The sequence below is a fragment of the Sceloporus undulatus genome, chromosome 3 (genome assembly GCF_019175285.1).
Source record: "Sceloporus undulatus isolate JIND9_A2432 ecotype Alabama chromosome 3, SceUnd_v1.1, whole genome shotgun sequence".
In the NCBI taxonomy this organism is placed as follows: domain Eukaryota; kingdom Metazoa; phylum Chordata; class Lepidosauria; order Squamata; family Phrynosomatidae; genus Sceloporus; species Sceloporus undulatus.
In genome coordinates this window covers 192,250,046-192,263,778 of record NC_056524.1, presented here as the reverse complement: position 1 = coordinate 192,263,778, position 13,733 = coordinate 192,250,046, and the positions used below count along the sequence as shown (strand labels likewise).

The 13,733-nt window shown below is 45.2% G+C and overlaps 1 protein-coding gene across 1 annotated transcript; it reads right to left on the bottom strand.

Annotated features, from left to right (window-relative positions):
- Positions 1-5,006: 5,006 nt before the first annotated feature.
- Positions 5,007-13,377, bottom strand: NKX1-2 (NK1 homeobox 2). Its single transcript, XM_042458478.1, has 2 exons — positions 13,152-13,377; positions 5,007-5,674 (listed from the first exon to the last, which is right to left on the bottom strand). Exons 1-2 carry the CDS (start codon positions 13,375-13,377, stop codon positions 5,007-5,009), a joined length of 894 nt encoding a protein of 297 aa, XP_042314412.1.
- Between the last annotated feature and the right edge of the window lie 356 nt (positions 13,378-13,733).

Below are 13,733 nucleotides of genomic sequence, written 5' to 3'. Positions count from 1 at the left end.
AAGTAGTTTCATGGTTTGGTGGAGATTTGAACCTGAGCCTCTGAAGTCATAGTCTAAACTGCTAACCATTACACCATTACACACTGATTCAGGGAAAGATTTGTTTTCTGTTATAGATTTCAAAAATGAGGTGAAATAACTAGAGGGTTTGGTTTTCACCCATGGAAGCTAAGTTCAAAACTCAGCAGCTCCCAATCTAGCCTTGGTCCAGCTAAAAGTAATGTTAAAAACAATATTAATTTGCTCCAGCAAGTGTACAATTAAATAAATAGCTGCATTCATTGGACTGTCCACTAGAGGGCACAGGGTTATTGAAAACAAATACACACACCTGCATTCACATACACACCCCAAGGAGTAAGGATTAAAAATGTAAGGATTATGTTTCCTGTTATTATGAGAAACTGCTAGAGGAATAGCTTTTATATTTTCCTGTTGCAGCTAAGGCAGCAAATTTTGTGTTGCTTTAAAACAAACAGATTTCTGATGGCCTACATCTTAATGGACTGGAACAAACTTCATCAGACTCATGAAGTGTTAGTTGTAGAAAAAACATACATAACATGGATATGGAGCAAAGTGTGAAAGCTGGATGTAAACAGTGAGGCTAAAAAGCCACAAAATGTAATAACTTCCGGACACAAAGCTCAAATGTAGACGATGTATATAAGCTGCTAAAAACAGTGGTTGATTTTTGTTGGGAATAGTCACTGTTCTCATCTTGTACACATCTAAATTTTGCATTGAGAAGTGACATGCAGCCAATGGTGTCACTAGAGTTGGCGTCACCTGGAGCAGAAATCCAGGGTGACACTCTCCTTCATTGACCTCCTCCTATACTATACCATATAGAATCCTTAGTAATGTTGTTTGTTCTAACATTACTCACAAATCATAATTCTCATATATCACTGAATATAATGGTAATAGTAGACAACTACCAAAATTGTAATTACTGTACCATATATACTCGGCTATAAGTCAACCTCATGTATACGTCGAGGGCAGGTTTGGGGGGGGGGGGAATTTATGGGTTTTGATATGACCCTTGGATAAGTCAAGGGTAAAACTTAGGGACATGCAACAAAGGATCTCTTCTAAATGAGGAAGCAAAGGAAAACATTGCCAAAGAACAAAATTATGGCAGACATAACTGTTTTGGCTCATGCTAAAGGCTGGATGGAAGAGACAGCAGAAGGAGGCCAGTGGTTCCAGGGTAGAATACACTCTTGCTTTTCACCAAGAGACGGTTCCCTTTTTAATAAGAGTTAAAATATAGTATTTATATTGACCCATGGATAAGTTAGCCTAGGTTTTTGGGATCAATTTTTTGACTAAAATTTCTAGACTTATATACATGAGTATATACAGTATACCTTTACATTACAATATCATACACACAGCCTAAATGAACTTAAACATACATAGTTGCATGTGGTTAAAGTTAAACTTGGTAAGATGTGTTGATTTAAATTTTAAAAAGATTTTTTATTAAATACTTTTTTTAAAAAATTAAAATTAAAATGTATTTTTTTAGAGGAAATCTGAGGCCTCTCCCCTTTCCTCCCATTGAGCCTCACCCTACTTACACTATCTCTTCAGCATTTTAAACAGACACAGGTGAATGTCACAACCCGTTTCTGCCAAAAGGTAGATGCATAGGAAACAGTGGTGTCACACACACACACCCCTTTTAGGGTGTCACCTGTTGCAGTCAGTACCCTCAGCATCATATTAGTGATGCTTCAAATATGCTATTTTCCCTCTGAACCCGTGTGATACAACAGTAATACACATTTGCACAGCTCTTGCAAAGATTCAGATCATGCACTTGGCATTCTCACAACAAAGCTATCAGGTAAGTCAGTATTATTACCCTTACCAACACCCCTGTAAAATGAGATCTGTAAGAGGGGATCCAGGTTTTTAATTATACCATAACCCTGCCTCATTCAGCGAATTTAATGCCGTTGTCCTAAAACCATAATCCTTTTCTTCCCACAATCTTTCCCCCATTTTTGTCTTCATTTTCTTACCAGAGAAAATCAATTAAAGTGTAAAGAGGGGGAAAAAGATGGAATAGCTTCACAGAGGTTTTTGACTGCTAGCGCTGAGAAATACTCTGAGGCTCCAAGAGAGATGGGGTTAGAGGAAGAAACATGCCTAAGATTAGCCAGTGGGTTCATGAAAGTGGCAGTTTGACCTGAAATCTCTCCCATTTAGGAGCGCCTTCTCTTACAGTGTCAAGCTTATCGCACAGGCCCTATTTGCGTTACAAAATGTGTGCGCACACGGGAGCTCACGGAATGGGATGGGGCTAAGATCTGAATTTTACTGCACAAGGGAATGCTGCCACTGCCGCCAGGCGTTCCAATCGCGTCTCCCTCCGTTCCAGAGGGCGCGATTTCTGAGAACGCTTTAGAACAGTTCTTAGAAATCGCACAAGCTAGGAGGGGCTATAGCAGTTTATTTTTCTCAAGCCTACTGGGAAGGGCACAACTCTGCCCCATCCTTTCCTCCCACTCCCCAAGCACACTGAGGACAAAGGCTTACTGAGGACAAAGGAAGAAAGTGAGATGAGAAGAGAGGAACTGGGACATTTTAAAAGGAGCTGTAAAAGTGGGATGACAAAGGATTGATTGGGACTATTCTTACCAAATCAGGACAGTTGAAGGGTATAGGTTTCTCAGAACGGAGACCCAGGTATTACATATATACAACCACAGCCCTAGCAATCACATTAATTCTTAATTCCTGGGGAGCCCTACACATATTTTGGGATGACAGCCCTCATCCTTCCTGGCTTGCTGGCTGTGGTTGATAGGAGTTGGAATCCCATAGCATTGGAGGGAGGGCGTCTCCCCAATCTCTATTTGCACCAAATGAGAATAATATTTCAAACGTCCGAAGTGAGTTCTTGTCAATCTATGCCAAATAAATCTTTTTAGGTTCTTGTTTTGCTTTGAAAGAAAATACAATCCAAGATTGGGGCTCAGGCAAAAGTATGCACCCACTCAAACACTACTGTTTTGTCCAAGCAACTAGTGGCACACAACAACAAAAACACTATAGGGTTTATATTGTGATTAAACTTGCTTAGGATTTGCCCCATTTTTAACTTAATATTTTATTGAATCCTATATGATGTTTATGCTGCTCCCTCGTGTTCCAAACCCAACCCAACCCATGAGAACAGTTACTTTAAAATACTGTACAAGATGCTATGCACATTTTATTAAAATACTATCTTCATTTCCAATCTACAGTTTGCATATGCCGCTATTACACACATCCTGTATTCCCATCTAGGGAGAGAAGTCACTGGTTAAAGCAGGGTCATGCAGCATGGGTCCCAATTGGATGGACTGGTCCTGCAAGTAGCAAATTCAACAAGAGTGGAAATGGAATTATGTTGGTTAAATGGGTGTCCAGGCAGTTGAAGGGAATAAAATTACAGAGGGGAGGAGAAAGAAAAGCAGCTTTAGTTGCCCTTGCTGGCTGTTAAATCCACAACATCTGTGTCTTCTTCCATTCTGTACAGATTAGGCATCAGTCATATAAATATCAAGTACTGCATACTTGCTCTGTTTTGTGTAAAAAGGAGATAAATCCAGATGCTTGCATTAAAGTTCCCTCTGCTTCCAAAGGGATGTCACACTTTTAACTTGTATAGTAGTGGTTGAGTGTTGGACTATGACTCTGAAAACCAGGGTTCAGTTCCCCACCTGGCCATGAAATCTTGGGCAAGTCACACTCTCTCAGCTTCAGGGGAAGGCAATGGCAAGCCTCCTCTGAACAAATCATGCCAAGAAAACCCCATAATTGTTCAAGTTTATTCTACATTAGGAGACCAGGCCTTTGCATACAACCACAATAGGTTTGCCTTAGGGTTGCCATATGTTGGAAACGACTTGAAGGCACACAACAACAACAAGCCATTCTTGTTTGCTTTTTCTCATGGAAAGGTACAGAAGGAGTCCATCTTTATCATCATTATTTCTTGCCCTTCTCTTTTCCCATCCACAGAACACTCAAAATGCACCTAATGAGAGTAATAATAATGGTGATCACAGGGTGGCTGAATTCAGAAGACATGTGGAGAGGATTAAGACCTGGTGTCTTATTATAATTTCTGTTCCTTTGGCGTTTGCTCCTCTCTACCTCATTCCAAAACAAGGTCTGGAAACTCAGCACTGAAGAGAGTCGTCTTAAACAAGGAGAAGAGAAGGTTAAGAGGTGATATGATAGCCCTGTTTAAATATTTGAAGGGGTGTCATATTGAGGATGGAGCAAGCTTGTTTTCTGCTGCTCCAAAGACTAGGTCACAGAGTAATAGATTCAAACTACAGAGAAAAAAATACCTGCTCAACATGAGGAAGAATTTCCTGGCAGTAATTGCAATTCGACAGTGGAAGACATTCCCTCAGGGAGTGGTGGACTTTCCTTCTTTGGAGGTCTTTAAAGAGAGGTTGGATGGCCATCTGTTGGGGGTGCTTTGTGTGTTCCTGCATGGCAGGGGGTTGGACCGGATGGCCCTTGAGGTCTCTCTATGATTCTATGAGAGGAAAGAGATCCACGTCTCCAGCAGCACCATAAAATGGGCCAACTATTAAGCTGAAAGCCAGTGTTGTGTAGTGGTTTGAGTGCTGGACTAAGACTCTCAGTCTGGTTCACCCTTGAGGTCTCTTCCAAGTAGCCCTGGTGGCACAGTGGTTAAATGCCAGTATTCTAGCCATAACATTGCGAGTTCGATCCCAGGGCTCCAAGGTCCACTCAGCCTTCCTCCATCCCTTTGTAGGTCAGTAAAATGAACACCCAGCTTGTTGGGGGCAATTAGCTTACAGATTGTAAACTGCTTATAGAGTGCTGAGTTCACAATTAAGCGGTATAGAAATATAAATGCTATTGCTATTGCTTCCAACTCTATGATTCTATGATGGTATCTTCCTGCATGGCAGAAGAGTTTGGACTGGGTGGCCTTTGGGGTCTTTTCCAACTCTAGGATTCTATAAGTGTGGGCTATAAAAGGGGGCCAGATATGTGGGGCTGAGGAAGGAAGGAAAGGGTCCCCCTCCTGGGGCTGCCGCCAAAGAAAGAGGTGCCGGGGCTGGGAAGAGGAGGTTGGAAGGGGCGTACGAGGGGAAAGTCTGGTAGGAAGCTAAGGCAATGGGGCCTGGGGGGCTGGGACTGCACACCCTTCCTCCTCCACCACCACCTCCAGGGGGGTTCCCTGTGTTGCTCCCAGGCTGTCCAGTGCCATCGAGACCTGGGTTCTGCTTCTTCCACTTGGTCCTCCGGTTCTGGAACCAGATCTTGACCTGAGTCTCTGTGAGACTAAGCGAGAGGGCCAGGTTGAGGCGCTCGCACACTGACAGGTACCGGGTGGCCCTGAACTTGTTTTCCAGGGCTACCAGCTGCTCATAAGTAAAGGCCGTCCGGGCCCGACGGGGCTTGGAGCAGCTGCTGACCTCCAACCGGCGACGTTTCGAGGAAGACGGCAGAGGCGGCAGGGGGGAGAAGGGCTCCCCTGGGTCCGAGGGTGAAGAAGAGGAGGCAGGGAAGTCCAGCAAGGGGGAGCCCGGCCCTGCTAGGCGACTCCTGGCCTCACCATCAAGTGCCTCTGGTTCCGATGCTTCCAGGGATGCTCCAAGCTCTCCGAGGTTGCCTTTTGCATCTAGAGAGACACAAGAGGGAGAAGTGTCAGGGAAGGAAGGACACCACATTCTTCTACTCACACGCACACCCCACACAACCAGGTGCTAAAGCAATAGCAATAGTAAATGCATTTCTATACTGCTTATCAATGAACCTGCACTCCCTAAGTCAGTAATGGTGAACCTTTTAGAGACTGAGTGTCCAAATTCAGCGGCATTCCTGTACCAGGTATCACCTGGTACTGGGGGGGGGAGACTTCCAGGGGCGGGACTTCTACCTCTTGGGATGGGACTTCCAGGGGCAGGGCTTCTACCTTCTGGGGGCAGGACTTCTAGGGACGGGACATCCAGGAAAAAATCTAAGGCACACTCTCTCAGCCTCAGGCTAGCAATAGCAAACCCCCCTCTGACAAAACTTGCCAAGAAAACTCCATGATAGTGGAGGTACCACACACACAGGTCACACTCTCTCAACTTCAAGGGATGCAAGGGCAACCTCCCCTCTGCTCCTTCCTCTGCCCTCCTGTGTCTTTCACCAGATCTGGGAGCCAACCAAAGGCACGGAACGAAAAGGGAAGGAACAGGCAGTTCAGAAAGCCAGTTAAAGGCATAGGAGGGCAGGGAAAGAGGAGGAACAGGTGTGCACTAGCTCGCCCTCTTCCTCCATTCTCCCATCCCTTTAACTGTCTTCCCAGAGACAATTGAAGGGACAGGAAGACGGGGGAAGAGGACGAAGAGACCACATGCCCACAGAGAGAGCTCTGCGTACCAGAGAGGGCACACATGCCATAGGTTTGCCACCACTGCCCTATGTGGTTTACAATGTGCGAGCCAATAACACCAAGAAGCTGAATATTCATTTTACTGACTTCCAACAGGATGGAAGGCGGAGTGCACCTTGAGGCCTTCCTCTGCGATGGAACATACAGCTTGTGGCTGCAGTACCAGCATTTAACTACTGCACCACCAGGACTCCTTATAAAGGGACAGAGGACCAGATATGTCCTCACTTCAAAGAGGGCATGGCACTGCCAAATGTAGGAGATTCAAGACACATGGACAGCATGGCCAAAAGAAAGGTCAAGACACTTATAAAGAAGAACCGTTGGACCTGATCACCTTCCCCACCACCATTCCCTTCTCCTTTTGTGTTGTGTCTTTTTAGATTGTAAAAGGGAACCATCTAATTAAAAATAATAATTGTAAACCGCTCTGATAGCCTTTAGGTCTGAAGGGCAGTGTATAAATAACATTTTAAAATAAAATAAAATAAAAATACATATAGAATCTTAGAATCCTAGAGTTGGAAGAGACCTCAAGGAACATCTATCCCCAGGGTGGTAGTCCACGACTCAAACTACTACACCACACTGGTTTTCTGCTTAATAATCAAACCATTTTATGGTGCTCTTCCCTGTTTTCATAGAATCCTAGAGCTGGAAGAGACCCCAAGCACCATCCAGTCCAAACCACTGCTATCCAGGAACACACAATCAAAGCATCCCCAATAGATGGCTACCCAGCTTCTGTTTAAAAACCTCCAAAGAGGGAGACTCCACCACTCTCTGAGGCAGATTATTCCACTGTCGAACAGCTCTTACTGTCAGGAAGTTCCTCCTAATATTTAGGTGGAGTCTCTTTTCCTGTAATTTGCATCCATTGCTCAGTATTCCAATCTTTGGAGCAGCAGAAAACAAAGTTGCTCCATCCTCAATATGACACCCCATCAAATACCTAAACAGGGCTATCATATCACATCTTAGCTGTTTTCTCTCCAGGCTAAACATATCAGTACCCTAAGTCTCTACTCATAAGGTATGGTTTCCAGGCCTTTACCATTTTGGTTGCCCAAATGGAGGACATGCCCAAAAGAAAGTTCCATATAAATTTAAGCTTCTTAATCATGCTCAGAATGAAGGACATTGTGAGATTCCTCCTGGACAGAAGGCTGAAATGTAGGACATATCCTGGAAAAGGATGCCCCCTGGTCCCCCTGCCCCCTAAGGCACATCTCCCTGCCCAGAAGCATACCTTCTCCCAAGGGAGTGGCCTCATGGACAGGATGACCAGATGTCCTAACTGCAAAGGAGGACAAGGCCAGAGTGACCAGACATATCCTCCTTTTCTGGGACATGTCCTCCATTTTGACCTTCTGTCCAGGAGGAATTTCAAAATGTCCTCCATTTTAAGTGTGACTGAGAAGCATGGATTTACAATTATATGAGTGTGAAGTCAAAGGCTTTCATGGGCGGCATCCATAGTCTTTTGTGAGTTTTTCGGGTAATGTGGCCATGTTCTAGAAGAGTTTCTTCCTGATGTTTTGCCAGCATCTATGGCAATTATATGAATGTTTTTAGCTTTTAGGTTGCAATGTCCCCCATTTTTCTTGAAGGCCCTACATTTTGTGGGGCCTTGTCCTCCTCTGAAATTAGGACATCTGGTCATTCTGGACAAACCACTGCAAAATGTAGGACCTTCAAGAAAAAATGTAGGAGATGACCAAAGAAAAACTCAAAACACTCATATACATAGACATGTATATAACAAAGGAGGACCTCTAGTTATGCTGCTTGTGGAGAGACCGGGGGTGCTTTGTGAGCAGCCAGAGGGGGGAGGCCAGTGGTGGGACTTCGGTTCAGACCACCTCTTTACCCATACCAAACCCAGGAGGATATCACACAACTGAAATTGGAAGTATAATCCAGTGTCATCCTGAACCCAATCATGTGTATTCACGATATTGCACAAAAGGTTACCACACACGATTGCTGGCAGTCCAAACAACACTCTGAATGCAATCACGTGTCAATCCACAATTAAGTAAATTTGGTGAATTAGTGAAGTCACAAACCCCTATTCCTAGGCAACTTCTCTCTCAGTGCGCTGTTGTTTGGTGTGAGGTACATGTCTCCTTTGGTCCTGGTTTCCCCCCCCCTCAATCTGGAAGGGGGGGTTCCCATGAAGCCATGCTGCAATTCCACTTCAATTTTGCTTCTGCTTGTCCTTCAGCATTGCTGAGGGGGGGGCTGCTGCCTGCTAATTAAAAGGCATGGACCGGGAGCTATTGGATAACCATTATATTCATGTTTTAATGTGACAAGAGTGAATGTATGCTCGTTTTAACGTGAATAGAGCATGTTCTTTCAACCATTCTTCCCACCTCTCCAACCTCTTTTGTAAATTTTGGGGTTCCTTGGTTCCTCTCTCTCACTCGCCTAAATATGCTATGCTCCAGTCATCTGGAGTCTCACCGAGCATGCGCAAGGGTGCCAATTCACAATTAAGAACCCACTGATGTGATGGCTTACTTTGCACAGAATCTGGGTCGCGTTTGGGGAGGCCATTACAGCGAATTTAAGGTGTGATAAGTAATCACGTAATTGTGTGAATTTTCAAATTGACCTTGCTATCTTTTCTTCCGAAATTGAGAGCCTCCTGTCCCGTTTGATAAACTCCCCAATAATCTATCCTTGACTTCCTACCACTTTAATCCTGGGACAGATGGATCCCAGTCAGACAGTCTGGTCCTGCAAGTAGCAAATTCAATAAGAGTAGGAATGGAATTATGTTGGATCTGTGGCCCTCCGGGCAGTTGTAATCCTGGAAGATATGCAGTATTTTCTGAAACTTTAATCTTGAAATATATGCAATCTTGGAGGCCACCTCATTTCCATACATACAAGGTTTTGAATTTGGATTGATATTCTCACACACTTCCCAAACATGCATCTGCGGAAGTAGGCTGAATTCTAGTGGGAAAGCTCATGCTACCAACTTCTTTCTTTCAGTGGATCTCAAAGGTGCTACAAGATGTATTTGCATTAAATGAGAGATTTAGCAATACACAGCTTAAACTGAGCTCTTGAGCATATCTGCTGTCTTTCCCGTGCAACTCAGCCAGCTGCAGAGCCTCTAGAAAAGGGGCAAAGGAAAAGGGGACCCCCAGTTGTTGACTTGAAGGAAAAACTTCTCACGTACAAGTCACAAACTGAGCACCTTCCATTGAATGTTCACAACAGCAGCAGCATGTTCAGAGCATGTTTACCTGAAAGTTAACTCCCTCTAAGTTAATCTGCCTTGCTAAACTATTACATTTAGGAAAGGATCATTCCAATAAATATTCCTATGTTTTGGTTACACAAACACACGGGAAATACAGACTATGGAACAAAACCCGTCTCTCTCCAAGGAATCTGCTTTGGCCTTTCAAAATGTGCACCGAAGGGACATGGGTGCCTAGGAAAGCTTGAACCCTAGTTCTTTTGATTTCTCCAAAGCTGTGCGGACATCTGATTTTTTTTTAATTAATATATTTTTTTAAATGAGGGATTAAGAATAGGGGAATCAATCCCCTCTATATCAGAATTGGGGATTGCAGATGATCAAAAAGAAGTTGTTATTGCTATTGTGTGCCTCCAAGTCATTTTTAACTTAGGATGACCCATAGGGTTTTCTTGGCCAGTTTCTTCAGAAGGGGTTTGCCATTGCTTTTTATTTAGTTAGTTTATTGTTGTGCAATTTCAAGTCATTTCCAGCATATGGCGACTCTAAGGCAAACCTATCATGGGATTTTCTTGGCAAGATTTGTTCAGAGGGGTTTTGCCATTGCTGAGAGAGTGTGACTTTCCCAAGGTCACCCAGTAGCTTTACATGACTGAACTGGGAATCAAACCCTGGTCTCTAGAGTCATAGAGTCACTGAAACCACTATACCACACTGGCTCATTTATTTAGTAGGTACCTGCAAATATTAGGAGAGGCAGGATTGCACCTTTTCTGACTGCATCCTCCTGTCAACACTTCTGTCATTTCCAAGCGGTCCCTTCCAACAAAATTATTCTGAAAATTCGGAAATTAATCTGAGGGAAGCTGGAGCAGATTCATGTGCTTTTTTAAAAAATTCTTTAAAACCCTGCAATCTTATGCACACTGTCCCATGGATTCAAGGAGAGTGAGGTCAAAGGAGACAGGCAGAGGAATGTGTTAGGGCAGGGTTGTTTTTAAAATTATATTGCAAGTCGCACTCTCTCAGCGTTGGACCAGGATTCTGGAGACCTGGGTTCGAAATGTCCCTAAATCCTGTGCTGCAGAAGTTGGCCTGCTCCAGCGCTTCTAGCTTTTCATAGCCTTAGTGTACTCAGGAGTTGAAGTTGTGTCTCTTTCATAGGGAGTGTACGCTTTTTTACACATTGTCTAATATCAGTTCTTGAAATCCCACTGGGTGACCTTGATCCAGTCACACCCTCTCAGCCTTAAGAGGGTGGCAACGGCAAAAAAAAACCCTTCTGAAGAAAGTTGCCAAGAAAATCATGTGACAGTGTCACTCTAAGTCGGAAACTCAAAGGCACAACAACACAAGACACACAGAGAGGATGAGAAAAAAACTGCCTCTTCCCACCTCCTCCTCTCTTCTGCAGCCCCCTCCCCTGCTCTTTTTCCATCTTCTTCTTCCCCAGCCCTCCTAATAGAGTTTCAGATTTGTGAAGGGGCAGATCGATAGATGTCATCTATTAAAGGTAAGTTTTAATCGAAGAATATTAGGATCAGACAAGAGGAGGGCTGGGGGAGAAGGAAAGCGGTTTGAAGAGGGTCCCTGCAAGGTGCGGAAGGGAGATAGGCCGGAGTCGGTAATGGGATATCGATCCAGGGGGGGAGAGAAGGCATCTGGGGGGAGCAGAGAAGGCAGGAACAATGATCAGGCTTGTCCTTTCCCTGTCTGGAAAAACCAGGATGCAAAGGGAGCTTGCAGCACCTGGAAGACTCCCTGAAAGCAAGAAGCTGGGAGCAGGAGCTTTCCTCCACTTGAGGAAACTCAAGTCTAGGAAATTCAAGTCCTAAGAAAGCTCCTGCTCCCAGCTTCTTGCTTTCAGGGAGTCTTCCAGGTGCTATGATCCCTTTGCATATTGATGAATGAAGAGAGGTTTGGAAGAGATCTTAAATGCCTGTGAGAGAGTTGCAGGGCAAGTAGAGAGGGATGGATGCCATGAAAGCTCAAAGGTGACTTGTAGGGATATATTGTCTCCTTCATCAGGTGCATGCAAGTCTCCCAAAGCTCCTGCTCCCAACTTCTTGCTTTCAGGGAGTCTCCCAGGTGCTCCCTTTTCATGTTGCTGAATGAATAGAGTTTTGAAAGAGATCTTAAATTCCAAAAGAAGAAGTAGGCTGTCCAAGGTGCTACAAAGATCCCTTTGCAAATTGCAAACTATAGGAAGCCGGCGGGCTGGGGACACTTCTTTGGATTCATTTCACATTTTCAGTCCCGATCATCAGACCTTCTCCTGCTCCAGGATGGCAAAGCAAAAACGTGCCTTTTTCTTCCATGGGACCCCCTTTAGAGTGACCAGGCAGGTCCTCCTTATTTTTCTCCAGGACTTGCCCTCCATGTCAACCTTCTTGCCCAGGAGGGATTCCAAAGAGCCCTCCTTTTTGGAGCATGGGAAAGAAGCATGGATTTACATTTGTAGGAGTGCTTTGGGTTTGTTTGGGTTTTGTCCTTCTTGGTGGGTAGGACACTCTGCTCCCCTTTCCTCACATAGGCAACTCCTTCCCCCTAAAACAAGACTTTTCTGTGCCTTTCATGGTTGCCCCTCAGGTAGAAATCTAGCTCCTCAGTCCTGTGAGAGAGGCTTTTGTTGCTGCGGTGTGCTTTCAAGCCTTTTTTGACTTCTGGCGATGACTCTATCCTGGAGTTTTCTTCTTTATTTAGTCATTTCATTTCAGAAGGGACTCAAGAGTTGATCAGAAAAGGTTTGCTCTTGCCTTCCTCTGAGGCTGACAGCATGTGGAAATCCAGCTGCTCATCTCTGTGTGTATGAGAGAGAGAGCCTTACCTGCTGGATTTCTGCCTGGGGGGGGAGAAAAGAAGCCCACCAGAAAACCCTAACATTATTGGCAAAGCCCCTCTGGGAAAAACAACTTGCCAGGAAAACCTCATGAAAGCTTAGCTATAGGGTCGCCATACAAATGACTTGGAGGCACACAACAACAACAACAACAACAACAACAACAACAACAACATTTCAAGAGATTCGAGAGATACCTCAAGGATCATCTACTCTGAAGTCCCAAACGCACTGCAGAAACAACCCAGTTTGAACAGCCCTGGCTCAGTGCTAAGGAATCCTGGGAATTGTAACTCAGTGTGGCACCAGAGCTCTCTGACAGAGGAGGCTGACAGTGTCCCCCAAACACAACAGTTCCCAGAATTGTCTAGCACTGAGCCAGGGCTGTCCAAGCGGTCTCGAACTGGGTTATTTCCACGGTGTGGATTACAATAGAAGCAGCCCCGATCCATCCAGCCTCTTAGAGGGAAGTTTGGGGGGGAAAGTTTTACACATGAGATCAAAGCAGGCGAGCCTTGCCGCCGGAGCATCTTTGAGCCATGGCAGTTAAAGCGGTATCAAACCGGATTGTTTCTGCAGTGCAGACGAAGCCAAACCTTCCCCCAAACCCACCACACTGATCCTATTTTTCCTCCCAAAAAAGTAACCTCTCCTACCCTGGGACGCCTCGGTCTTCTTCTTTGGGTGGCTGCTGCTTTTTCTCCCGGGATCGACCCGCTCCAAACTTTTCTCCGTCTGGGACGGGGGGCTCTCCTCTTCCCTCCCCTCCGGGAGGCTCTTCTTCTTCTTGGTGAACTTCTGAGGATCCAGGATATCCAGGATGGAGAAGGAGATCTTGGTGGTGGGGGTGCCTTTCCCACCACTTTCCTGGCAGTCCGGCATCCCCCCTTCCCACCTCCCCTTCCTCCTCTTCCTCTTCTTCCTCTTCCAAGCCCTGAGTAGATCTCCAAGTAGGTAGATCCCAGGAGCAGGGGAAAGCAAGCCAGATCCCTGCTCCTGGAGACGCCTGGCCAGATCCCTGGGGAAGGCTGCTGTCCATATATATATAGAAGAGGCGCTGGGGATGGAGGATGGGGTCCCCTCCAGATGCCACTGCTGTGGATCTTGGAGGCGATCGTCTGGGAAAAACAAGGGGGGATTCTCTGAGAGGGTGGGGAAAAGAGGAGGAGGATCTCGGCTTGAAAAGGTCTCCGATTGGAAGGAGGGGGTGGCTGGATGGCTGCCTCCTCCTGCAAGTA

Excerpts from the sequence above, each read along its gene's own strand:
- NKX1-2 (XM_042458478.1), bottom strand. The coding sequence starts at position 13,377 with ATGCCGGACTGCCAGGAAAGTGGTGGGAAAGGCACCCCCACCACCAAG. Across the intron at positions 5,675-13,151 it reads GAAGACCGAGGCGTCCCAGG|ATGCAAAAGGCAACCTCGGA; the intron begins GTAGGAGAGGTT and ends GTGTCTCTCTAG.